The sequence below is a fragment of the Xiphophorus maculatus genome, chromosome 20 (assembly GCF_002775205.1).
Source record: "Xiphophorus maculatus strain JP 163 A chromosome 20, X_maculatus-5.0-male, whole genome shotgun sequence".
In the NCBI taxonomy this organism is placed as follows: domain Eukaryota; kingdom Metazoa; phylum Chordata; class Actinopteri; order Cyprinodontiformes; family Poeciliidae; genus Xiphophorus; species Xiphophorus maculatus.
The window spans coordinates 3,804,368-3,832,259 of NC_036462.1; the positions used below are offsets into that span (position 1 = coordinate 3,804,368).

Below are 27,892 nucleotides of genomic sequence, written 5' to 3' on the forward strand. Positions count from 1 at the left end.
TGTATTCTAAAGCACTCATTTATCTGGCTTTTTTTGTAATCTTTCAGTTGAATAAAGTTTGAAATCTGTGCTAAAGTTTTGGTTATCAACTGCTAATATTCGTGCTCTTATTTTGAAGTGGGTGAAGACGTTTACGCAGCAGTTCTGTTTCTTCCCTTGACGTTCTCTTCTTTTTTTATTTCAAACAAGAAACATACAGGAAAAAAGTAGAGAAGAAGATATAAGTATGATATAGATCATCTGAATTATAATGACAAAATTAAATTGGTGCTTGAGGATTGAAGTCTTTCAATGGTAGTAGATCTAATGTTTCAGTGCTTTAGGGTTATTGCAACTAACTTTTTAGAGGATATAAACAGACAAATAGCTAAAAAATATACAGCTTTTAGAACCACACCACTGTTTTAATGTCAAAAGTAAAAATAAAAAACCCTGCAGAAATCTATGTTTGTTGCTATAAAACAGTTTTAGCTAAAGAACCAAGAACCTTTGAAGACATTTTAAAGAGCCACTCGTGCCACTGGATCTGCAGGTTGCAGACATTTGGTTTAGGGTTCAGTTACTTCGCCTCTGCATTGATGAGGAAGGAACATGCACTCACTCAGGATGCCTCCAAGGTGTTTTCCTGCCATTGGGAGAAGAACCAGGACAAAATATTGAACTGAATGGCTTAGAAACCACACAAAGTAGCTGGAAATTTTACATTTTTTATTTTTTTTAGGAAATGTTGGCTCTTCAACCCAGTTTCAGGTGGTGGAAGACTATGTATGGATTATTGACAGAAAAAGAAATAATGCAAAGTTCAGGGTTTTTCTGATTATTTGGATTTGCAGAAGTTAATTTGGGTTATAGACTGTCTTGAAGCTGAGCATTTTCAAATCTTGGGTGCATTTTTGAAAATTACTCTGAAGAACTTGAGGGTAAAAGGACAGGGAAAGAAGGGGAGGGTGGGATTTACTAAATTAATTAATCAGTTCAAGTATTGCATACTTCAGCAACATTGATTGGGCTTAAATATATTAAATAATTCTGTGACGATGAGCTCAGTTAATCACATTACAGCAGGGGTTTTCAAAGTCAGTCCTCAAGGGCCGGCATCCTTCATGCTTTAGCTCTCTCCCTGGTTCAACACCGGGTAGGAGCTGCCGCCTCAGCGTGTCAATGTTCTGCAGAGGCCTGCTAATGAGCCAACATTTGATCCAGACATGGTGAACCAGCGAGAGAGCCAAGCCTACATTCACACTAGCCCTGATTGGTCCACTTTAATCAAACTCCAGTTCGTTTAGAAAATCTGGTTTGTTTGGAGAAGTTTGAATTAGCAATCGAACGCTGATGTAAACCAAAAAAGCTAACTGTGGTGCGCCTAAAAACCTCGGTCTGGGTTTGGTTGAAGTGAACTCTGGTGCTGTTTGAATGCATATGTGAACGCCACGCAGACTGCAGCAGGAAGCGGACTGTAGAGCAGGGGATTCTGGGTAAATACAACCAAAACAAGTGTGCCAATTTATCCAGCTATCTAGTGCTAACTGGATAAATGGCTTGTGGTCTTTAGCCAAAGGCAAAAGAGAAATCCTACAACCACTTAAAGCCACTCCACTTTGCTTACGTTGGTGAAGAAGGAAGTTGCACTCAGTTTCTTCTGAGGTGTTTTGTGTTGTTTCCTGTAGCGGTTCTTGGTGCAGCGCCCCCACAGGCGAGGAGGGGAACAGATTTTTGATCTTTTGACGCACAGAAAGAGAACCACAACAGCTGGAAAATGAAACAAATATTGCAGTTTTGGTTCCCAATCGAACCAAATCTACTCAACTATCAAGTGTGAAGTCAAGTTTATCTATATAGCATAATTAAAAGTGCTTTGCATCATAAAATAATTTGACGTTTTAACACCAACCATTAACTTTTGTCTACTGCCATTGTAAAAATAATCAAGCAAATAGACATCACGTATGTTGATGAATGTTTCTGTTTTTATGAGTCAAAGGTAACTAAACAGGTGTTTTCAAGCCTTGATGTAAAGGAACTGAGTATTTTGGCTGTTTTGCAGTTTTCTGGATGCTGCAACACAAATCCTTTAAGCCCAGAAATGCTGTTCTGGTGAAAGAAAGGCTCAGGTCAGAGTCCTACACCGGGATTTCAGTCTGATCTTTAGTTTCCAGCTGTAGTAACTGAAGCTGAGTTGACTCCAGGTCGTTCCTCTGTAGGTCCAAAGATAATAACTTCAGTTTTGTTTCTGTTCATTTGGAGAAAGTTATGGCACATGTTCACATTTATCTGCTCTAAGCATCCTTCAGAGGAAGTCACATTGTAAAGTAGAGCTGTGCATCATCTGTGTATTTCTGGTAGCTAATCTTATTTCTTGTATTAAGCTGAGCCAGTGGGAGCATATAAATATTAAATAGGAGGGTTTCTATTAATATCTACATGCTTTTAGGATGAAAACACTCTAAAACATGCAGGATATCGACACAATTCAAGCACAACATGTCCATTTATGTTTATTTTCTGTTGCTTGTACTTTCCAGCCCCGCCCACTCCCATCGCTCCCCCTGAACTCCTCGCCGTTGGCGCCACCTACCTGTGGATCAAACCCAACGCCAACAGCATCATTGGAGATGGGCCGATCATCCTGAACGAGGTGGAGTACCGCACCACTACAGGAAACTGGGCTGAGACCCACGTGGTTGACGCCCCCACCTACAAGTTATGGCATCTGGACCCAGATGTGGAGTATGAGATCAAGGTTCTGCTGTCCAGACCGGGTGAAGGGGGCACTGGGCCGCCGGGGCCGCCTCTGATAACCAGGACCAAATGTGCAGGTGAGTGGACACGACTTCCACGGCCTCGCTGGTTTGTTTTCTCAGCTGTTTTGACATTTTTGGACTGGGAGTTATTGATTGAACCGACATCTGAGACGAGACAGGATGAGTGGGACAACAAAAAGAAGAAGGAAGCTTTCCCCTCAGGAATGGCAGCATGAATCACGGCTGATGATAATTGTGACGCGTCAGAGATGGAGGAGAGCTGGAGTGCTTCGGTTGGAGGAGGAGAGGGTGTTGGAGGTTAGTTGGGGGCAATCATGGCTGATAATGAGGATCCCAGTGGGGGTGTAAGGACACAACAAGTGACAGTTCATTTGATTAAGTGACAGTCCATCAGGTCTGTGATGGCCTGACGGGGCCCTCGTGTGTGTGTGTGTGTGTGTGCGTGTGCGTGCGTGTGTGTGTGTGTGTGTGTGTGTTTTGGGGGACTTGGCGGGGAGCTGCGTAACTCAGCGGTTGGCTGCCTTCACCAATCATGGTGCTGCTTCTGCTGCTACCAGACAATTAGCTTCATTTCCATGTTTTTCTTTTAACATATTTGAAATGTTACGTGTTTATCTACAACTGTTTTGATTCTTTCTCTTTCCTTCCTGGTTTCATTCTTCTTCTTCTGTGTCATTCTCTGATTCCTCATTTTTCTCCCCATATTTCCATCCTACTGATTCTGTTTCAGATTTCATTTAGTGTTACTCTCCCCACCTCTCTTAGTCGGTTAAGTTTCACAAATTTTGAAGTACAGCAGTTTTAGTGCAAAGTTTGATGATTCAGGGCTTTGCTTTTATTTGTGCACAGTGTACTTCCTGTTACCTCTTAACAGTGGCAGCTTGCTGAGAATGTAGTGTGTTACAAAGAAGATGCTTGCTCTGTTGCTATTGATGAGTGGAACCTCTTCATTATCTCTAGTCAGTTAAGAAAACAAGCTATAGTCTCTGACAGCATTTCTGTAAATTGAATAATCTGAAGTGATCCAGTTGCAGTGAATATCTGGTCATGGTGGTTCTTAGCATCAGTTCTTTGCAGTTCTACAGCCACTAAACCATTTTTTCATTTCACCAACTCAAGACGTTTGGACTGGCTGATCAACAACCAATCACAGTGCTGTAAGCATTTTCTTAATGTTTGTTTGGTTTTTGATCTAATTCCACAAAAGAAGATAAAAAGAAACACTTCAGCATTGATAAAATGTTGGATTAGCATCAGGATAACACTCGCTCTCATGTTTGCCTTATTTATTTAATAAGCTAGGACTAATATATCCTTTTTTTGCATTGACCTTTGCGAATATCACTTTTTTTTTATGTGTTTCAAGCAAGTTTACTAAAAAACATAAAAGAATACATTTTTAAAAGTACTTTTATGGTAGAAGTGAGTTTTCAAATTGATGTTTTGAGTGTAAGTGGGTGTGTGTGTATGAAAATTACATCTTGGAAAATAAAACATCTCTTCATGACTTTTATGTTGTTTTACACACATATCAATTTTTCACAGTTTCATTCTTTCCAACTAAAGAAAGAATGAAACTTCTTTCATTCTTCAATCTTGCATTTATTTTCACTTACAAAACATATTTAGTATCTTTTGTATTTCCTACATTACCTTCTGTTTTTGTATATTGAAGAAAAACGAGATATTTCCCCTGAGAACCATTAAGGTGTTCTGAAAGGGCCGTTATTTTGCAACAACATGACTCTTTAATTTTTCATATATCATAACATGAGCAGGCGTAAATTATGCATTTGTTCATGCCACTTTTTCTTTGCTTATTTCATGTCATTTTTATTACTATGGTCCATTTATAAAAGTAGTCCAAAGTATACAAACAGACCGGTCACAATAACAAATTTTGCTGGACAATAAATTGACCCTGAAGTTATTGCGATGAACAATAACATTGTTAATTTGAAGTTTGTAAATAAAATGTCCTTCAAAAAATTGGGTAGTTTAGACCAAAAATAATTTATTGATTGATTGCTTATTGTGGCAGGCCCTCACTTATTTGACATTTAAGAACTTATTTTAACCTCTGAATGAAGACAGTAAGATTAATTTCCACAGTATTTAACACATACTTTATTGTCCCAACCTCCTGTTTTGATATTTTGTTGCTCTCAAACTACTCAGACTTCCCTTTGCAGGTGGAAAACTTCAGTCTCAAATCACAGAGCAGGTTATGCAGTTGGTGCAGTTTGTTTTTGAGCAGATGTCTCTTTCTGAACATGAATACTCTTTACCTTCAAATTAAAGTGAGCCAGGCAAAATCTAATAAATAAAATACGACTTGAAACATTTGGATAGAGGTGTGTGGTGTGAGAGGAAAAGGATGAGGAAACATGGAGGGGAAAGATGTGGTTGATGTGAAGTGAAACAGAACAGAGATGGTGGTCATTTCTGTTTGTGTGGAAAGTGTACTAGAGAGGAACATGTGTTTCTCTGCTTGTGGCTCGATGTTGAGCTGTCACAACCCTTCACAGGGCGTGTGTGAGGGTGTGTGTGTGTGTGTGTGTGTGTGTGTGTGATGGGATTGAAGCAGGCAGGTATGACAGATGTTCAAGAGCCTGCTGGCTACTGGCGTAGCTGCTGTGCGTTTGTCTCCACACCTTCTGTGTTCACCTTTCTGTTCCAGTTAACATCTACAGCCCAGCTCGGGTTTCCCATCAAGCCCAGTAATCACCTTAAATGCGACGACTTCTGCATTTCAGCTGTTTTCATTTCCTGCAACAGCTGTCCTGATTATTAAGCAGGTCTGCAGGTACTTTTCATAATCTTATTAATCTATCTGGTTCTGCTGCATGTCTTCATGCTAATAGTCACTAAAATCAGTTCATCTGACCTCAATTTAACCACATGGATTCATGTTTCCACACAAAGTCACACCAGGAGGTCGTCTGCTTTCCCAACAACCACAAGCTGCGTTTCCATTACAGATGTGCACAAAACGCTTTCGTCATTCTACTAACATAAAAAACAACATAGTTTTACAATTCTGTTGTTGCAATTAAATAAGAAACACACTTAAACTTAAACTTACATGTAAATAAGCTTTTTCACACATGATTTTTAATCAGTCATTAAAAATCATGGATGTAAATATGTACAGTATTTTCTTACATTATTACACTTTGGATCAAATCAGTCATTTCTGGTTGAGAAGTTGATGCTGCTACATCATGAATCAGCGCTGCTAAGGTGAAACTTAAGGAGTTGGTCGAGTTTTGTAATTCAAACAGCATAAAGCGCATTTTGCATCCCACTCTGGACTTTGTTTGGACCGTTTCTCTTTCCCATTCTGGGATATCTTCAGAGTTCGGTAGTAAGTAGTTACATTTACTCAATTTCATTTACTTGAGTAACTTTTGTGAAAAAAAATTACTTTTAGGAGTATTTTTTATTATGCTGTATTTTTCACTTTTACTTGAGTAATTTTATTATGAAGTATCTCTACTTTTACTTGAGTAAAATTTCAGGATTTTTTACACACTGAATGAAAAACAAACATGTTTAACCAAAAATTCACCAAACAGAGACACACACCTGCAGTTTTTATTAAAGTTTCATAAGTTTATATTGAAAGAAACATTTTCTTTTGCCTGTTTTTTTTGTTATATAAATTATTGTCATTTTTGTCCTTAAGATACCAAACCTTCCACTTAACTTTATAGTTTGGTCCAATGACTGATAATACGATCAGTACTTGAGGAGACTTTATACCAAATATTTTTTTTACTCTTGAGTAACTTCTTGGATGGCTACTTTTTACTTTTACTTGAGAAAAAATATGTTGAAGTAGTTCTAAAACTTTTGGATACTCTGGGTATTTCCACCATCTTTGTTTCTATTTATTCTGTATCAACTGGCTTTGCTTAAGGATTACCATTATCATTGGGAATAATTTTTGGTGTAATTACAACTTTTGTTGTGTTTATATTGAACCCTCTTTACTCTGTTGCCTCTAAATAAATCATCTCAAGGAGATTTTACAACAGTAGTCCTAAAGGCACCATGTGTTGTCAGCCATATCCACCCAGATATTACCCATTAGAGTGAGGGATTGCCAGACTCTTGGCGTGGGGAACGACATCAGTGCGGTGATATTCTTGCAGAATTGAACAAAAATTTGCTCTGGCTGTGTTTGATCCTGCAGCTGTTGTTGAAAATAGGATTCAGGTCATTTCATCAGAAAAGCGGATGCTCCAGTGAGTCTGCTGCCATCTTAACCGCGTGTCTCCTCTACCGTGGCACATTTCGGAAAACAAGTAGGCAAGCACAAATGAACTCTTTTCTTTTTTTTTCGCTCGGGGTGCTGAGAGTACACGGCCTTGATAATGATGGATTTTATCGTGCACCCGCCCTCCTCCTCAGTTTCTCTAGCTCCTAACCTCCTACTCATCACTCTTCTCTTGCCTTTCAAGGCTTTCAAACAGTTCTTCACCCTGCCTCGATTTGGATAATTTCTCTCTCTTCCTGTAAACGACACTCAGTGGACCAGTTGTTCCCTCACTCTTTTAGCATGGTGTGACCTTCATAGTTTTCTGCCTTGGAGTTTAAATGAGATCCTGTCTCCTCAGTTCATCCCAGCAGATCCATACCTCTTAAATCAGTGACGACACTTTGAGCCAGAGATCTCATCAGTGCACAAAATTCAAGTTATTATTTCTTTTTAAATTTTAATTTTAATTTCTTTTTGTTTTTGTCCCCTACCTTCTGCTTTATAGCTCCACTCAAGTCTATCTCACCGAGTTGATTTGAATGTGAGCGGTTTTGTTTTAATAATGAATTGAATCTTGGTTTCCAGAGATTTGAGTTTGAAAAGTATTAATGTGGCTACAGGAAATGGCTTTCCATCTTGCTTTAGAGGTTAGAGGAAACACCAGAAAAATTATTTACACCTTTGTACAATTTTTGGATAATAACCAAACTGAAATAAATGACTGTAATGGATAATAAAAGAGCAGAACCTAATAAGATCAATAATAAAAAGTCATAAAACTAATATACAGTCATCAAAATGATCAATGCACATCAGATATGTTGGTCAATGTTCCAGTTACTGTGGTTCAAAAGGAACTCTAAACAAAAGGGTTTTTAGACTTAAGTTAAAGGAACTCGTTTTAAGCTGTTTGTATTTACATTTATGCATTTTTTAAATGTATCTACTTTTCTTTTGCTACATTTTATTTTATTTTTTGCCCTGAATGTTGACTGTGAGTGCGTGGTGTTCAATGCCTGTTTGAACGTAGGTTTTCTATTTCATCTTATGCAAAAACTCAAAAAATATATTGTAAAAAAAGTTTTTAAAAAGTTGCCTTCTATATATCTCTCTTTAAATATTCCTCCACAAACTGCATCTTCATCTAACTTCCTTAGTCGCTTTCCTCCCACCTTCCTCTCCTCCTTATAAATTAAATATTTTTATGTGGAGGATGATAATGTAACAGTTGGCTAATATGTTACCGTATAAATGAGCTTTAAATCCATCTGGAGTCTGTAAATCTTTCTTTAGTATATCTTTGAATTTTCCTGTCTTCGTTATTGGAAGGTGATGCTAATGTGAGCGCTGGCTAATGCCCCACTCTGTAAAGACTCAATTCACCTGAGGTTATAAACTACATCCCAGCATCTTCTTCCATCTCTCCGCGTCTGGCTCGTTTCTTATAAAGTATCTTTATGTGAAGGATGGTAATGTGAGTGTTGGCTAATGCGTTACTCCATAAAAATGGATTTTTAATTCACCTGCTGGGTATATACGGATTTGGCTGACACGACTTCTTCGTCATTCTGCCAAGCCAAGCAGGATGGAAGCACTTAAGAGAGTACATCCTTTCTACATCCAACTGTTCAGAGCTGGTTTATGTAGGGACACATTAAATAAGACTGGGCCCATAAAATATTTCCGTAAATAAGCTGGCTGTGTTGAAAATCAAATGTCACAAGTCCGAGCCGCAAATTGCAGCTACCTGTTGATGCTGTGCTGTAATTCAGAGAGGATACACTTGCCGACTGTGTGTATTTCCTGGACACTATCAGTAAAAGTGCTACATTGCGCTTGATTTCACAACCAGTTGCACAAATACTCTTTCAGTTTGTGCTCAGACACTCAGACATTGCTAGCATACTCTGCATTTTCTTCCTGGATGGTTCCGGTTAACGTTGCCTATCAGAGGCCTGGGAGCTCATTTGGAGGAAGGACTGCTGTTTTCTGGACAAAGATTTTGGAGGTTGTTTCAGTGGGAGCCTCTCTGTGAGGCATTGACTTCCAGAATATTTCTCCTTCCTGTCTGAGCTCTTTGTCTTTCTTGACCTTCCTCGTTTCCTTCTTTCTGATATTGCTATCACTTCCTAATTCCTGTGTTTGTCACTGCCACCTTCAATACAATCAACTGTTTGCCAGTGGGGTTTGCAGGTCCAGCCTTTACCTTCCTGGGCCTTACAGATTGCCTTTGCTCAGTGATACGCTCACTTCACACCAACACACCAACACCAGAGCTAAGTATTCATTTCATACTTTTGGTAACTTTTAAAATGTTTGGCATACATAATTTCCCCTAAATTAATTTTCCCAGATACATGTTAATAAATACATATTGTAGAAAATGTGTGATAATTTCTAAAGAAGTCCAGTTTTATTCCTAGTGGGGGTTACTCTTCCGCTAATATGCTAATAGCGGAGCAAATTTTTCATTTCGCACATTTGCTAACGTTGAAAATGTTTAGCACACATAGCTTACTCTAAATTAATTTTCCCAGATACATTTTGATTGTAGAAAACTTGTGGTAATTTCCGAAAGACTGTATTTTTATTTCTAATTTTGTTGTTAAACTTTTGCTAATGTCTGCTAATTTATCTTTAACGCTTTTATTTACTTTTAAAACATTTAATGCACTTAGCTACCCTAAATAAAATGTTCAGACAAATTCTAAGTTCTCATTTATTTGTCTGTTTTGTAAAACTTTCAGTCGAATAAAGTTAAGCATCTGTATTGAAGTTTTGGATATTGCTTCTAAAGATGAACTGGTTGTGCATCTAATAGAAAACCTTTTGAATAAACTGCGTTCTGCATATCGGCTCCTCTCTCTTCGTGGTAAAATGGAGTTCCTCCGCGGCAGTTTTTCTTTTTCTCAGTTCAGTGCAATTTAATGTTTATAGTATTAAACAGAAGCTGCACTGAATTGTCTTTTTGTCTGACTGAACTTGAGCTGAACTTGACTGTTTTATTTGTGAAATCCCGAGTTGGCTTCTTGTAGATTAGCTCTATATGAAGAAAATAAATTGCACAAGCTGCTGTATTCCCTCAAAGATAGATTACCAGCAATCTAATTATCTGTAAAACTTGTTAATCCATTTTAATCATTTGTTGTGTTCAAGGTTTTTTGGCTAAAAATAAAAAATAAGGAACATGTGCTTGATTTTATGAGAGTGCTGTTATTAAAGGTTAAAATTTTACGCTGTAAATCATGTGTTTTCTGTGCTGCTGTTGTCTTCTTGCCCTTCCTTTGAGCCTCTTCTCACCTGTTTGCAGCTCTTTGACAAAAAGCAGGAGCTGAACATCTTGAACTAGAACATCTTTTCATCACGTAAATGAGGTTAGTGTGAAGAAGTCCTTTATTTGTCAGGGGGTTTGACTCAAACATGTTAAGAGCAACCACTTTTGTGAAAAATACAAAGAGGCTGAATACGTTTCCAAACCCTGGAGTTGAGTTGAAGAGCTGTTTCCTTGCTGCTTAGTCAGAACCCTTATTTAATTTTCAGCTTCCTAGCTTCCAGCTTGTATACTGTGAACTGTTGCGAAGCATTTTATAATTTTTTTCTTTTTGCTGTGTAAAGTAACCTTGACTTTACTTACTGTTTGAAACAGATTTCTTACGGTCCTTTGAGTTTCCATGTTTGCTTGGTCAAAGAAATCCTCTCATTTTAGTTCCAGTTATCACTTCAGGTTATTTTATGTTTTGTAATTTTCACAAATCAGCATTTCCCTTTTCAGACTTTAAAACCAACAACCTCCACAGGTTGCCTTACGCCCAGCATGAAGTCGTCTTTTGTATTTCTGCTGAAATCTTGTCACCCTCTCAGTGATCTTTCCATGTGGCAGCTGCTAAAACCTTCTTCTTTAACAACCGAAGTCAGATTGATGGACATTTGCCACTTACCACACTGCTCATTGACCAAACACTTGACATGGGGATTGTCAAGTGTACCCATGCAGAAAACAACTTCCAAATTAACTTTTTGAAACACATTGTTCTCAAAGATCCAGAAAACTTAATGTAATCTCATAAGGAGTTTTTGAAGGAATAAAAAATTTTAGCTCGTTGTGAATTGAAATAATTACACTCTTATTATGGCAGTAAATGAATTATACTTTAGGGTAATGTATTGATTTCTAGGTCAGAAACAATTTGATCTTGGGTTATCATACCATACCAACTTTATTTATAAAGCACTTTAAAACAACCACAGCTGATACAAAGTGCTGTACATCAAAACACAACATAACAATAAAAAAAAAAACATAAAATAAAAACTTACAGTTTAAAAACAAAAAACATACAATTTAAAACTAGATCCCGCTAGAGTTGAAAGCCAAATAAAATAGATGGGTTTTAAGACGAGCTTTAAAAGTGGACAGTGAAGGGGCCTCCCTGACCTGCAAAGGCAAGTTGTTCCATAATTTGGGGCCCATGACAGAGAAAGCTCTGTCCCCTCTGAGCTTCCTTCTTGATCTCGGTACCTCCAAAAGCAGCTGATCTGCTGGGTTGGTAAAAGTTTTGTCTTACCAATTTGTTGTTAGTAATATTAAGAGCTTGTTAAATCACTAAAATATCTGGATTAATTTCCATGATAAGTGGAAGGCAGTGGTGGGCTCATTGTTGCTAATGTGCTCATATTTGAGCTATTTCTGTTTAGCACTTTTGCTAATTTTGAAACATTTAGAGCACTTATCTTCCCCTAAAATAATTGCTGCTCGAGGGTTGTAATCTTCCAAGGGCAAATGTCATTTTTAAGCATTAGCTTGTGTGTAAATACCTTGGTGGCATAGTGCTTTAGCTTTAGCGTTAGCTTTGGTGGAACTAAAGTTATGATTAGCGCTGTAGGGTTAGCGCAGCTAACTTTGTACTTGGAAGGATTCACCACTGGTGAAAGAAAAATCTCAGCTACTGGTTGAAAAGAGAGTTTGGAAAAAACTTCAAAACAATGTGTGGTAAACCATGAACTGCACTTTAAACCCCACAGTTCTTCTTCAAACATCCATTATCTTATGTTTTGAACACTTTTTATTGACCTTAGTCTGCAGTTTTCAGAATGAGAATCATATTTTTTAGGTTTAGCCAATGTCTGAGAGCATTGTATATTCCTAAAGATGCCCATATTTATGTTCTTCCAGTATATTTTTTGGTCTTGAGTTATTGCAGATGTGAATCCTTGTGTCTGCACACAGACGGTGCCACATCAGGTGAATACAAAGCAATCCTGGAATGAAATTAGAAAAGCACAGCTGTGCCTCGTTCATAAATTCCTCCTAAAACAGCAGAAAAGACTTCTTCCTTTGTTAGATTTAGACTCTCCAGACAGTATCATCCATCTGCCTTCTGTCACATCTGATTTCGTAGCAGCTGAGGACATTCAAATCTTCTCAATTTACTTTGTTAATGCAGTGCACAGATTGATAGTCGTTTTCTGGACCTTTTGGGTTCAGTTACTGTTAGTGCAGAATGTTTTGTTTTTCTGTTTCAAGTGCAAATACTTTAGTTGACTTGAAATAAGATAAACCTATTTTTAGCAATATGTAGGAGCTTGTTTTTAGTCCATAATTTCTTAATATGACAATCAAGCCAGAACACAGATGTCAAAAAGCCTTTAAATGCTTTGGATCTACAACAGTTTACAAATCCAGCTTCTAGAAAGCCCCATTTTGTTAGTTTTAATAAAATCTAGCACATTTAGTTTATTATTGAGTAGGTCAAATAAAAAGCACAAGAAATTGTATTTGTAAAAACAAAAAAGTAACTAAAACAATTGTTTTTGTTTCAAGTGCAACTAAAACAAGTACCTTTTTAACCATTTTTACTGGCTTGTTTTAATTATTGAAGTCTAATAAAAAGTTCTTGTTATTTCTCATAATACATGAAATAATGTCCCGTTAAAAGTGAAATTATCTGCCAGTTGAACTACTTCTTTATTAAATCAATATCAGAGGTGGGGACTCGAGTCACATGACTTGGACTCGAGTCGTTAAAATCACGACTTGAGACTTGACTTGAAAAAATGCTCAAAGACTCGGACTTGACTTTGACTTTCATGCCATTGACTTGGGACTTGACTCGACTTGAAGCTGTTTACTTGAAAAGACTTGATATTTTTTACTCAAAGTCTTAAAATTTGAAACACATTATTTATAAAGTGGCGTCATTAATTAATGTCACTCATTCCGTATCAATATGCGCAGACCGTCACTATGGTTTCCTCTCTCCTTATGTATGTATGTGTACGTAGCTGCAGCACAACCAATCAAATTAACAGGATTTGGACGTTTAAAAAAACGCGGCAAAGCTACAGAGCTCAGGGAACGAAATACGAAATAACCGCTCGAATATGCTTCCGCGAGTAATTTCTTTTGGCTACGTAGGTTATGAACTTTCGACTAAAAAACGAACTGCAACTTGTAAAACATGCAAGAAGAGAATATCGGATGGAGATGCCACGACGTCCAACTTTGTCCGGCATTTGAAGCTTCACAAAGATCGGTAGGTGGCGCTTTTCTTTTGCTGTAAGATAGCTGACTTTAGCTAACTTCGTGTTAGCATGTGCACTCCGGGTTAAATTGGTGATGATTTACCATAAATCCGGTCCTTCAAATGCCTCCACAAATAATGTGCACCGTGTTAGCTCAGGAAGCCGGTGGATAGTGAGCGGGGCTCCGGAACAGAAAGCAGATTCTGGACCTGAACACAGGGAACAGAGTCTCTCTGTCCCATCATGATGATGAGCCGGGTCTAGTATCATCTAAGGATGGTTGGTGTATTTGAAGACATCTACGTTGGGAAATTATATTGACAATATATTGTTTTGACAGGTCAGAGAAAAGAGGAAAAAACTGCTGTTATGGTTCTTTGTATTGTGCTGTGGAAATGTCAGCATTTTCGTCTTTTTTTATTGAATATCAAGTTTAACAGAACTGGGCAATAAAGTGGTCCAAATTAAAAATGTTTTTTATACTTTGTGTTCAGCTACACATGTTCTATCATTTGAGATAAATACATATTTTAAAATGTACATATTTGAATTTTATGTATAATTGCAAATAAAAAAAAATAAAATAAAAACGACTCGAAATGACTTGAAATTAAAGGTTCCTGACTTGAGACTTGACTCGACTTTTGCCTGTCTTTACTTGAGACTTGACTCGGACTTGAGGACAAAGACTTGAGACTTACTTGAGACTTGCAACACAGTGACTTGGTCACACCTCTGATCAATATTAAATAATTATTGACTTAGAACAAGCTTCTATCTCTTGCAGAAAAGTTACTTTTAAGTTATTTTTTTCTGATTTCAAGTGTACTAAGATATTTGCAATAGAAACTGGACCAAAATTATTTTGTAATTTTCTGTGCTTTTGCATTTTACAAGAGAAAAGAGCTTTCACTATGTCTTTCTTTTTGTAGTGTTGGCGTCTGGTTGAGAGTTCTGGCTGCCATCAGTTAACTAGTAGATATTTTTCCAACACTGGTCAGACACCACAGCTCTATTTATTGATTCAGTTATTGTGCCGACGTGGCTGACATTCAGACTCTGGGGGAAAAATGAGAAAAAGTAATGATTTTTCTGTCTGAAGCTCTGCTGATTCATTCAGAAAACTTTGTAAAACATTCACACGGTTTGGGTCCAACAGTAATTCTGAAAGCTGAATGGCTTTAATTACAAAATGTAATGACTGTCCTGCTGTCCTGTGCCAGGTTTTACCCTGCAGAGCTGCAGGTTGTCAGGCAGACAGTCGGGCTTACCAGGCCTTTGGTCTTTGGTTCTGTTTGGTACCAATTGGTATTCATACCAATTCATATATACATATATGTGAATTGGTATGAATATTAAATATTTGTGCTGCTTGTTTTTATGTTCAAGTTCTCATCTTCTCATCATGAGATCAATCAAATCAATGAGACATGGGACAGGTGGTGAATACCAGATCTCCAGGAATCGCCATGGAAATACAGCAACAGCAGACTGATGGCACGCGCTCCACCGTTCCTCATTCTCAGCTACTGAGATGCCCTTGAGCAGAGCATCTAACCTCTGCGTAATGGCCTCTGTTTTATGTGTGTGTATGTTCTCCTGAGGCTGTTTATTAGTCCAAACTCAACCTGTGGCGACGCCTCAGTTCAGAGCTCTGAGGGCCAAATCCAGCTTCAAATGGTGGCTGGAAAGGTCGGAGAGAAACAGTTTGAAAATATGTTTTCAGATGTTTCAGCACTGCAAAAAACAAAATCTCACCATGTTATTTAGTTTTTTTTCCATTGCAAATATCTTATTACACTTGAAATAAGACACAGTAACTCACAAGTAATCTTATGAGTTACTTATAAGGTTAAAACAAGATATAGTATCTTGTTTTAATTGAATAAGTCCTTAATATTGACAAAAATGTATTAGTTTCACTGCCAGAATATTTCATTTATAACATGGGAAAAATATAAGTGAAATAATAAACTAGAATTTTTTTGGTCAATATTAAAGAATTGTTAACTGAAAACAAACTCCTGCATCTTGTGGAAAAGTTACTTGAACGTTAATTTTGTCTTATTTCAAATGTACTAAGATATTTGTTCTGGAATTTAGAGAAAAATACTTAAGATTTTGTGTTTGCAGTGAATCCAGTGACCACACTCCAAAAACACAAAACCATAGCAGGAATGTTTGGTCCAGTTTCTAGTTAAAATATCTTAGTACAGTAGAAACAAGAAAAATAAGTTCAAGTAACTTGGATTTCCAAAATATGAGCTTGTTTTAAGTCAATAGTTCCATAATTATTTGATAACATGAATCAGAAAAGTAATAGTTTTGCTGGGAGATTATTTCACTTATAGAAACAAATTTTTCCTATAAGAACTTTTTAAAAACATCAATACTAAGTTTTATCTTATTTAAAGTTTGCTAAGATATTTGCACTAGAAACTTGACCAAAATACTTGGTAAGCTTTTGTGTTTTTGCAGTGATATTATTTCCTTTTAAAATCAGCAGAATAAATTTCCCCGAAGGCCACAGAAGTACAAACACTACTCAAAGTCTACCTGGATACATCACCAACTCTAAAGCTCTTCCTAGTAACAGGCCTCTATTCTGAGATTGGTGTTACATGCGTGTCATGGTGCAGCAGAGGGGAGTAAAGACGTGTGAAGTCTGTTTGAGAGACGAAGTGAGAACTACTTAAAAACCAGCGCCAGACACTAAAAACTCTAAAGAAACTGAGATTATTCAGCACAAAGATACATCACACATTGGTACACAAAAACAAACTAAATCCCTTAAGATGATCATATGTCTTTTTAATGCATGTAACCGTTGATCTTTACCCATGCGACTGTTTTTGTGCCCAGACGGTGCATTAACATCCATCCTCAGTTCGTTTGCTTTCGCAGCAGTTAGTGGTTGTAATCAACACTTGAGAAAACTGTGAGGATGAAGGATGAGTAACACTTGGTGTGTGTGTGAGAGAGTGGCTTTGGTGGGGTGTTGGAAAGAGTTGTTGATGCAAGTCAGAGGAACTTACAAAATCAACTCAAGTAAAAAAAAAAAAAAAGCTTCATTAAGGCTTCGTCCAGTATGGCCAATCTGTTAAGTTGAACAGAAGGTTTGTTTTTACTCTGTGTAGCTTTTTTGTTTTATGGATTTCATGAAGAACAAAAAAGAAAGATATTCAGCATTAAACCTGATTGTTTCCTCTACTGTCAAAAATAAAACGTCCCAACATGATTTGGAGAATATGAAGGAAGTAAAAATCACTTCTGAACTTCGCATGTTAAATAGTGGCACAGTATGTGATGTGTAGCTCATGTTGGTTTGCATTCATGAAAATAGAAATTACTATTGCCTTTGTGCTGAAGAGGTTGAGGGCCACTGGAAAAAAGAAGACAAACTAACCTATAAGTAACTTTACAAGATGAAGGAGCTTGTTTTAAGTCAATACTTCCTGAAGAATGATTTTAAAAACTACCAGTTTCACTGGCAGATTATTTTACGTATTACAGGAAATTTTCCCTTGCTGAAAGTTACATAATCTGCTAATGGAGCTAGAACTTTTTCACCATTGTTAATGAATTATTGACTCTAAATAACATATATCTAGCTGAAAATATACTTGTAAGTTAGTTTTGTCTTATTTCAAGTGTACTAAGATATTTGCAGTAGAAACCAGTCCAAAAATACTTGAGCCACACTTTGTGTGCCCCTGCTCTAAATAGTTTATATATGCACACATCTATAAAAATGTGGTTTCACATGTGATTATAAATGCCAGATAAAAGTTTTAGGTTGCAAAATGAAAGAAGACCTTGCCTCAGAGGCCATGTGACACTGCTAAAGATGTAAAGTTTGAGGAGGAAGTGAGGCGAGGACAACAGAAAAAGATTTGCTCTATTAGAAGAAAATGATTCCCATTCCCACACACACAGAATGCTGCAGGGTTGTCCTTTTGTTGTGAAGCCATCAGAATCCAATTTCTCCTTCATTAGGTCCGGGTAGGAGGTAGTATGCAGCCACTAGGTAGCCAGGCTCGCCGCCGTCCCTGAGCACACACACACCCACACACACACACTGTTACAGAATCTAAACGCCTGTTATCTTCCCCACAAAGCTGTAACATCAATAAGAGCCCTGTTACAACACAGCTGACACACAAACACGGCCGCACACTCAGGAATAATTTTTTAGATGCGAGATGAGAGGGCCACAGCGGCGGACACACACATGCAGCAATCAGAGTCCAGTAATGAAACTTCCTGGTCCTTCTGGAGGAGAAATAACAAGGTCTCAGGCGCTGAAAGAGATCCATAGTTTGTCTTTAATTGACCTGATCTATTACTGCACATGATGAATGGATACACAACAAACACTTTCTCCTTTTAGATCCTCCCTCTCTCTCTCTCTCTTTCTCTGCTGGGTGAAATTGTGCTGTGTCCAGTGAATCAAGCCAATCACTTTGGCATGTTAGAAGTTCGCAACAGCTGCTGAGTGGATGGTGTTCACACATCAGCAGTAAGAGAAATGTAGACATACCAAGACACGCTCTGGAAGAGGCAGTTTCACTGAGTTAAAACCTGCAGTAGTTGGTCAAGAGGGATGGAAGTGTACGGCCTGCGTGGCCGACTGGGAGCCGGGATGAAGCCCATTAAACGGAAGAGGTCCGACTTTAATTCCTGCTCTTTGGTAATTGGCCCATCGGGGCTGATTTGCATTGTTTCCATGGCAACAAGCTTGTTTCTCCATAAGTAAATGCAGCGGGAGGTCAGGAAAGCGGGAGTGGAGTCAGTGAGTTGTTTTGTGTCAGGAGAAGTCAAAGAGGACAAGAGGGAGACGAGAAGTTCTGGTAAAAATCGCTGCATATTTTCAAGGTGTTTCTCTGAAGGACTCAACGGCGGATGATTTATTTTTCCTCAGCATTAACTGGAAAGAGGATGAAGTTAAATACATTTTTTCCTCACTAAAGGCTAAACAATAAATTAATGTTGCATTGGAAGCATTTATAAAAACGATATATTATGGCAACTTAAAGACTGTTAATTAAAGAGTTTCACAAAGCATTAATTAAAGCCAGAGTTTGTCTGCCTTGCTTTTTCTGAGACATAAAATCAATGCTCTAATTTGGTGTAAGCACACCTCCAAGGGGATTTAAGACTCTGGACGGCTTTTCCATAATACGGCTGAAATCAGAAGTTTACATAGACTGAATAAAAAGACGCATCTCTTTAAATCAGACTAGGCTTCTCATTTTAGATGGGCTTCATTCCTTTAGCTGCTCACAGTAGTTTACTGGAGGTCTGGCCCGTTCCTCCAGGTTTGTCAGCTGCCTCACTCTCACAGACCTTTTCAAATTTACATTTTCTCTAGGATTCAGATCAGGGCTTCGATGGCAACACAAAACTTTGACTTTGTTGTCCTAAAGCCACTTTCTAACACCTTGAGGGGTGTCATCCATCTGAAAGACAATCTGTCCCCAAACCTTAACTTCCTGTCTGATGTCTTTAAATGCTGCTTCAATATTTCCATATAATGTTCTTTCTTCATGATTCCATCCAATTTATGAAGCGCACCAGTCCGTCCTGCAGCAAAACAGCCTCACAACATGATGCTGCTACCCTCATACTTTACAGTTGGGATGGTTTACCTGATTTACAAGCAAAACGGTATGGTTGTCAGTTCAGTCAGAGGGTTTTAACATCTGACAGACCAGTACACTCAGTTAGAATGGGAACTAAAGTTGCAACATTTGTTAAATTTCCAGCTGCACTTTGTCAAACTAACCAAACTCTTTGAGCAACTTGTTCCCCTCCTAGCCTGTGGGGGCGCTGCACCAAGAACCACTGAACCACTTCTGAAGAATATATTGAGTGCAGCTTCCTTATTCATGAAATGTAAACAAAAATGGAGAGTTTAGCCATTGGAGGATTTTTCTTTTGTCTTTCAGAGCTAGCGCTAGGCTCGCACATTTGTTTTCGTTGTTTTTACCCAGAATGCTTTGCGCTGTATTTCGCTTTCTGCTTTTTGAGCAGTCTCCGCTGCACTTGGCATTCACATATGCATTCGAACCACATCAGACTTCACTTCAACCCAGAGTGAGGTTTATAGGTGAACCAGAGGTCAGCTTTTGGTTCAGATCAGATGAACTGGACTTTCTGGGTAAACGAGCGACAGTTTAATTAAAGCAGATTTAACAATGCTGGTGTGAATATTAATAATTCAGTACATTTTATTCTGGAAGAAGTTGAAATCCTTATAGATCCTTTTAGACATCAAACACACCACTGGATATTAGAGGTTAAAATATCAATAAAGCAATGCATTTTTTGACAGGGTACACATTTTTAAACAAAGCCTTCATTAAACCAGGATAAGTAATTAAATTTGTCAATGCAATATTATATAGACAGCAATTGGTCCGTAATGTTGTAAGCATGGGCAAAAGTAAGTATATTACAGAGGTTTGTCATATTGATTAAGAATTCATTATTCTGTGGATTGTTGTCAATGATAAATCATTACAAGATAAATAAGATCTATAACATGTTTGTCCCTCAAAACGATTAACTGAAGGTGGGAAAACAGATGGAGGAAGAGACTGGGTGTAAGGAGTGCAAGTCTAAAAGCTTGAGCTTAGCAACAAGTTCACAGGGTAAAGATGTCGAGGTGGTGGAGGACCGATAAAAGCACAGATAAATGGAAGACGGTTTTACTCGTTTAGTGACCAGGGAAGCTCGGAGCAGCTTTGAGTTTTCTGGCGTTTCTTCGTGTAAAAGCAGCGGAGGTGAACAGAGTGGATTAAAGCTGAAAGCGGCATTTTCTGACACAGGAAGTCAACAGCATGGTGCACCGAATAGGACAAGTGATGAAAAGTGGGCCAATTTTCATCACCTCTCCTGGTGTGAAAGTTTCATTTTCATTTTTCATTTTCTCTTTGTGTTGCTGTGCAGAGAAAAAGGTTGGCTCATGTTTACATAAAAAACTTTGTAAACCCTTTTTAAGCTGATATGCATGAAGGCAAAAAAGTGCGCTGCAGGAAAAGATTATTAGAAGAACCAGATTTCAGCTTGAACTTGTCTTGTGTTGGAATCTGGAATAGATGCAGAATAACAATACATTTAAAACTGAAACCTGCAACAAAGAAGATATTTTAAAGCTTATGGTAAAAAAAATCCATGATACTTTAATATTGATTAAGAATCAGTTACTTAATGGCTGACGTTAAAGTGAAGTGAGCTTGCTATGGCGATTCCTTTCCTTTTTTGGGAACCGGAAAGGGATAAAGTTAGAATCCATACAGCCCGTTTTTTCCTCACACAGACAGAAAGAAGAGATATGATGAACCGGATGAAGAGTCGGATCATCTAAGTCAGCGGTCCCCAACCTTTTTAGTGGCGCGGACCGGTCAGCCCTTCGCAATTTTGCTGCGGACCGTGGTGGTGGTGGTGGTGGTGGTTAGGCCTAACCCCCTCGTTTTTTGCGGCGGTTACGTTCCAAAAAGAACCCGCGATAGGCGAAAACCGCTAAGTAGGAACCTTTAATTTTTTTTACAAGTATTATACAATAAAATACTCCATAATACATTGAAACCAAAGAACAAAACCTTTTTACAGGCCCAAACATTTGTTTAACAAATAAAAAGTACTGTATAAACATTTTTTTTTTTTTACAAATAACTACTGTACTGTAAAATAATAATTTTAATATGAACTGAAAGCGGATTCCCTGCCCGAATTGCGGAGATCAGCGCCACCCCACCGTGACCCGAGTCATTGGATTAGAACTGGAGAAAATAAAAAATGATTATGAAAAAAAAACAAAGTACAGTAGCACAAATAGTGACTCATGTGTATCACTGTTCTTCTGACTGAGCCGCTGCATCCTGACTCCGCTCTGTAGCGTTTTTTCTTCTAAAGCCCGCGGTGCAGGTGGGTTTCTTCGAGAGAAGAACATAGTTATCGGTAGTTGTTGTCGCTCTTTTTTCTTCTGGGGAAAAAGATTCTTATAAACCGACATGCCACCATCGATTATGTTAAATATGGCAAGCTGTTTTACGTACCTGTGCATATTAAACCGCAACGTTGTTGACACACAGGTAGAGAAGAAGCGGAGAGACTGTTTAGCCAATCAGAATGCAGAACACAATGCACGATGCAAATCCACGAAGCAGCGAGACCGTGACAGGTGAACCGCGATATAGCGACGGTTCACTGTACTCTGATGTTGTTTTGTTACTCATTCTGCTGCAAGTTGGCTCAATTTTGACACGCAAGACGTAACCGGTAAAATCCGGTTTAGGATTTTCAAAATAAAAGATCCGGAAGTAGTTCATTATTTCTTGTGCGGCCCGGTACCAATTGGTCCGGTGGTTGGGGACCACTGGTCTAAGTGATGGTTCCGCCCTCTGGACTTTCTGAGGGCGGCCTCCAAAGTAGGGGCGTGCTAACCCCCTGCGCCACCACAGCACGCCCCCCACTATTGTTTTTTTTAAAAAAAGACTAACCATATATTTGTTAAAATATTGTTTAAAATAGATGAATCCTTAATATTAATTTTTAAAAGTACTTAGTTCCATTAGAAGATTATTTCACTTATAACAAAACATTTTTCCTATTGACTTAAAATAAGCCAGTAGTTCTTGCTGAAAAGTTATTTGTAAGTTTTGTTTTATTCCAACTATAATATGTTTTTTTTTTTACTTTTTCACTCCAGAAAAATCCATCAGTCATTAATTCAAGTTTTTTTTTGTATAACACATTTCAGCAACAAGGCAGTTCAAAGTGCTTTACTTAATAAAAATACTATTGAAACCTTACATTTTATCAGGTGCCGCCATTATAAATATTATACATAATGTTGGTCAGGATTTTATTATTATGGTATAAAAGTAACTTTAAACTCTTAATGAGTTTAGATTTAAAGGAACTCAGTGTTTTGCTGTTTCCTGGAAGTTGTTCCAGATTTGTGGTGCATAGATGCTGAATGCTGCTTCTTCATGTTTGGTTCTGGTTCTGGATGCAGAGCAGAACCAGGAGACCTGAGAGGCCTGGAAGGTTGCTATGACAGCAGCAGATCTTTAAGCCGTTCAGTGATTTATAAATATTTTAAAGTCTCTTCTCTCAGTGAAGGACTGTAGAACTGAACTGGGTGATGTGCTCCGTCCTCCTGGTTTTAGTCAGAAGTCAGAACTGAAACATTAGTTCTTTAACCCTGAAAATGTTCTTCAGGTGATAGAAGGCGACTTTGTAACTGTCTTTATGTGGCTCTGAAGTTTCAGGTCTGAATGGTACAACTTGTAAAAATGTGTTTGAAAGTAAAAGTTTAGCAGCTGGCTTTACCAACGTCGATGACTAATGAAGACAGAGGTTAATGACAGAGCGACAGTGATTGTTTTTCAGGCGGCGCCAAGCAGCCGTCCGGCTCCTGAGGAGTGACCTTTCTTCAAAACAAGCTGATTGCAGTCATCCCAACACACACACACAACTCTCATTAGCACAGCGCCTCCACGAATAGCATGGGGGGAATAAAGCACACAGTCAAACAGTGACGATGACAATAATGAGAACGTTTGTTTCTTGTGGTGGCAGGTCAAGGTGATAATGACTTGCTTCTGTGATTGAGAGTTAACAGTGTTGTTGATTGGAGCTTAATGAGAGCCTTCTTAATTGTGTCAATGAGGGAGAGAAGTTTGAGGACGGTTTGTAGAGCGTGATGAAGAGAGGAAGTGATGATGAGTTTACAGAGAGAGGAGCTGTTCACACGGGCGAGGCAGATGAAGACAGGGAGCAGATGGAGAGAAGCTAGTTAGTACAAGAGATCGTATCTCTGTGGCACAGATAAGTCCACAAATACATCCCCGCTCTCAGCTGATTTGATGCACTGCATTGCCGCTGCTCTTTGACAGAAAGTGATGAACACAGGGTCACGATTTGATGTATTTGAGCTGTGAGATCAGAAATCATCCGGCAGAGCTGTTGGGCCTAAATCACTCGGTTTATAGATGTGGCCTTCGAGCCATACTTCACATCACACACAGTCAGCTTCTCCTGTGTCTCATCTTAACCATCAATCCCGTCTGTTCGCAGCTCCAAGACGCCGCAGAGGCACAGGCTGATGTCATCATTATCTGCGGCTTCGGTCCGAGTTGAGCGCAGGATTAAAATGAGCAGCTTTTGTTGCAACACACATTAAAATGTGTAAAATGTTTTATGTTATTAAAACATTTTATGTTATTAAAAATAACATAAAACATTTCCTTAAATTTTACTGAACGTTTATCTAAAAATATCACACACCCAGGTTAAAAACTGTGCAAAGGTATCAGTCAGGAGTAGGTTTTAACTAAAAATACATAGAACTGTGTTGCTTGTTAATGATGTCATATCGTTTTTATTTCTATTGGAGTGAAACCTCTGGTCACTTTCCATTGTCTTGCAATTTCACATGAGCTGTTTCTAATTTGAACTGCCACTGATAAGCAACTGTTTACTGAAACATGATGTAAAGTGAAAAAAATTTAGAAAGACCAAAATGTCTTAAATGTTAATTCCTTCTCTTTTTTGCCTCAGTTTGTGGTTGAGATATTTTCACACAAAATGCAAGAAAACTGTGTGAGCAGGAACAACATGAGCAGTTTTTAGGTTTTTAGACACAAGCTTTCTTTATTTTAAAGCTTAAAGTAACAAAAGTGAACGTTGGTAATACCATTTTCCCACAAAATAATGTTGAGACACAGTTGTCAATGGAAAGTATGAAAGTAATCAAAAGCTTTGATTACTGTGGCAAGTTATTGAGGTCTAGATGTTGAAGTCAGAACTGTCAAGTCCTTTAGACCTGTTGCAGAGTAACGTCATGTGCACAAGATCCCATCCCCAGCTTTGTGCTGGAGGGCAAAAAGCTGCTGGCTAACGATGACTAGCATCGGTTTTAGCTGTTAAGTTATCAATATAACAGGCTGAATCTTAAATATATTGGTGATATATGAAAGAAAAAGGGATGCAGTGCTTTGCTTCTAATTGTCAACACCAAGACAACAAGATAACAAGGTCAGGAAAGTAAAAAGAAAATTGATTGAGAGAGGGAATTAGTTAAGTTATGCTAGCTTGACTTTGACAACCGTAACATGTAGATGAGATGTGGAATTTGGTTTGTTTCTGTTTAGTTCAAAAACAATAGAAAAAGGCAACGTTAACACCAATTCTGTGTTTGAATGAGCTAATCAACCAATGCTAATAGCGTCAGTAGCCAATCTACTGCAGTGATCACTTATTAATAATCTCAAAATAACCATCAAGCCTGAAAATATAAAACTTCAACAAACTGAATGTTTTGTTCTTTGTGTGTTTGCATGTTTTTTAGTGTTAATCCAGGTACATTAGTGGAGTTGTCAGTCAGTTGTTATGACAACAGGTTTAGCATATAATACAACAAACGAAGAATACGAGTAGCTTTGAATTGTAATTCATTGATTTTTCCATGTTTTTCCTTTTTGTGGCCCATTGCACTAAATTATTAACCCCTACATCTCCAGGTTTCGTTTTGTTAATGAAATTGTTCTACTGGGGTAGCACAGCTATGGATGGAAAGAACAGGAATCATCTTTTTGCCCTCCAGCGTTTAGCAAATGGGTAAAATTTATGGATGTAAACAATAACATGTAATGTGTCTTTAGCTACTGTTACGACCCGGCTCGGCCAGGGAAAAGGGAAGTAACATTAAAGAAACCTAGGTGGTAAGGTTTAACAGTTTAGAGGTTTTATTGTTTGGGTTTAACAAAAATAAAGGGGGTAAAATTAACAATAGTCAAAATGTAGAGACTAACAAAAAGGGTACTAAACAAAACCCCAAAACAATCAGTTGTAAATCAAAGAACTTAACCAAACAAAAATAGACTTTCAGAACAGGGTACACAAAACCAGCTACAAATCTCTAACAGAGAATCAAAAATCCCACACAGGGACAAAGTGAGTGACACAAGCTATCCAAGCTAACAAAGGTTGTCAGAGCTAACAAAGGTTATCAGAGCTATCAAAACAAGTTTACAGCAGTCAAACCCCTAACAAAGTGGCAAGCTGTCTAAACAAAGAAACAGCCGCGCCTTCTCCCAGGATGTCCTTGGTTCTTAAAGGGAGGCCTCAACAGTGATTGGTGGAGCCGGCAATTGATGACCCAATCACGGTAGGCCTCAGGATGTGACACAGGACAAGCAGGGCAGCACCCACTTCCAGGTGGAGTCAATCTGATTAGCCACTGAAAAACAACAAACACAGAAAAAGGCCACTGGCCGTAACAGCTACATATTTAAACTGTAATAATCAGAGTAAGTAAAACATAGCCAGTTCATGCTGAGGTAAAATCCATTCATCTTGTCATTTTTATACAAATTTGTTCAGTTTTTTTGTGAGTTTTAGCAGAAAGAACTTTTCTTCTCTCTTCTTTTCTCCAACCAGTCAAGCGATTGATCTATGGACCACCATGAGGCATCCTTCTCTCTTTCATATCCTATTACAGATTCTCCCTCGGGCCTCGAATTTAATGAAAAAGGAATGAAAGAAATCCCGGCTTGGCAAACCTGGTGCATCGAGTTAACCTATTATTGGCCATTTCAATCTGCTTTAATTCTGCGACTCCGGCATTAGCGGGCTGTGTACATAATAAAGACAGCTGTCTCTGAACCTGCTTGTGTCCCCGTGGCATGTTCAAGCTCTGGTCAGGATCATACTTGGAAATCCCAGCAGGTGGGGGGAGAAAAGAAGGCAGGAAAAATAGCTGCAAGGAGAGAAATAGATCAGAAGTATATTTTCTCCTTTGCAATGGAGATATTGAGGGCATTTCAGCAGCAGTGTAGAGTCTTAAAGGGGCAGTAACATGTAAAATAAACTTTTTTGAGCTTCACATCATGTTATAATGTTATTCCCTCATGAGAAACATATCTGGAGTGTTACCTTGATTTTTTTTTCATGCACGTTTGAGAAATACTTTAATCTCCATGGCAACCATGGAGCCAGCTGTGCATAACTCGTGGTTGGACTTAGCACTCTGAGAAAATAGTAGTGTAAGTTGACTATTTTCCCCCAAAAAGTGTGGTATATTATCTATAGATGCCCAGATGTAAAAGTTTTAGACTTAAACTAGGTCAGGGGTGATCAAAGTGACACTCTGAAGGATTTTGGGAGGCCCAACAGGAGCAAATCTAGCTTGCAAGCATAAGTGGTTGATGCAGATGGACAATTTTTCAGTTTTTTTTTTTTTTTTAGAGATAACTTCTTCTTAAAAAATATTAGGGGCAATAAACAGATTCCCATTTATTAATGAGGTTTTTGCATTTATATTAATTTTGGACCAATTACCACAAACATTGATCCACTTTTCCCAAAAGCAAATCTTACTTATATAAAAAAAACAATCAACCTGAAAAACTTAGAAACTGTTGGCCTTCTTTATGTTTTATAAATATATCCAATGATTTTCCATTTTCTACAAAAAATTTACCATTCTGTTCATTTTAATAAAATTTAAATTGTTTAATGTATTATTGAGGCCACACTGCAAAAGTACAAAATTGTGCCAAGTATTTTTGTCTAGTTTCTGGTGCACATATCTTAGTAACACTTGAAATAAGACAAAACTAACTAATAACTAGTAACTTTACAGCACGGTATAGAAGCTTGTTTTGAGTAAATAAGTCCTTAATTTTGATTTTAAGAAAGTACTTGTTCCATTGTCAGATTATTTTAACTAATAAGACATTTTTCCCATTTTATAAGTGAAATAATCCCAATGGAAAAAAGTACTTTTTTATACTTATTAAGGAATTATTGACTTAAAACAAGCTCCTATATCTTGTTGAAAAGTTACTAGTTATTAGTTAGTTTTGTCTTAGTGGAAGTGTTACTAAGATATTTGCATTAGAAAGTAGAATAAAAAAGCACGGTCAGATTTTGTTTTTGCAGTGCACTGCACTAGGTAAATGTCCCAGAGGAAATGTAATTTAATGTTTAATGATTTGCTTTATTTGAGAACTTTTCTCCCACCCTTTTCAATGTTCAGGTTTCTCTCTTTCCGCTTCAATAAAGTCTAATATTAAATCTGGATCACTGGAATGAAGTTTGAAGTGGTTCCACTGTTCTCCATCCTGTGATTGTTCTCCGCGCCACTGAGAATACTCTCCCACACTGTGATTTATCTGTACGACTGTCGAACAAATTAACTATATTGCCAAAGTCGTTTGCAGTATATTACAGCTGGCTATAAGAAGCACATCAAAATAATGGAGAAAAATGATTTGGTTGCTGTTGTGTCCTCGAACGCCCACAGCTTCAGTCTCCGGGTTAATAAATGTGT

The 27,892-nt window shown here is 37.9% G+C and overlaps 1 protein-coding gene across 12 annotated transcripts in view; it reads left to right on the forward strand.

The window, feature by feature from the left end:
• The window catches only part of ptprt (protein tyrosine phosphatase, receptor type T), a 316,939-nt gene that overhangs the window by 103,426 nt on the left and 185,621 nt on the right, over nucleotides 1-27,892 (forward strand). For all 12 annotated transcript variants that reach the window (XM_023325145.1, XM_023325149.1, XM_023325147.1 and 9 more), the window contains exon 8: nucleotides 2,523-2,816. In XM_023325145.1, coding sequence (XP_023180913.1) covers nucleotides 2,523-2,816 — 294 coding nt within the window. The remainder of the gene's footprint in view (nucleotides 1-2,522; nucleotides 2,817-27,892) is intronic.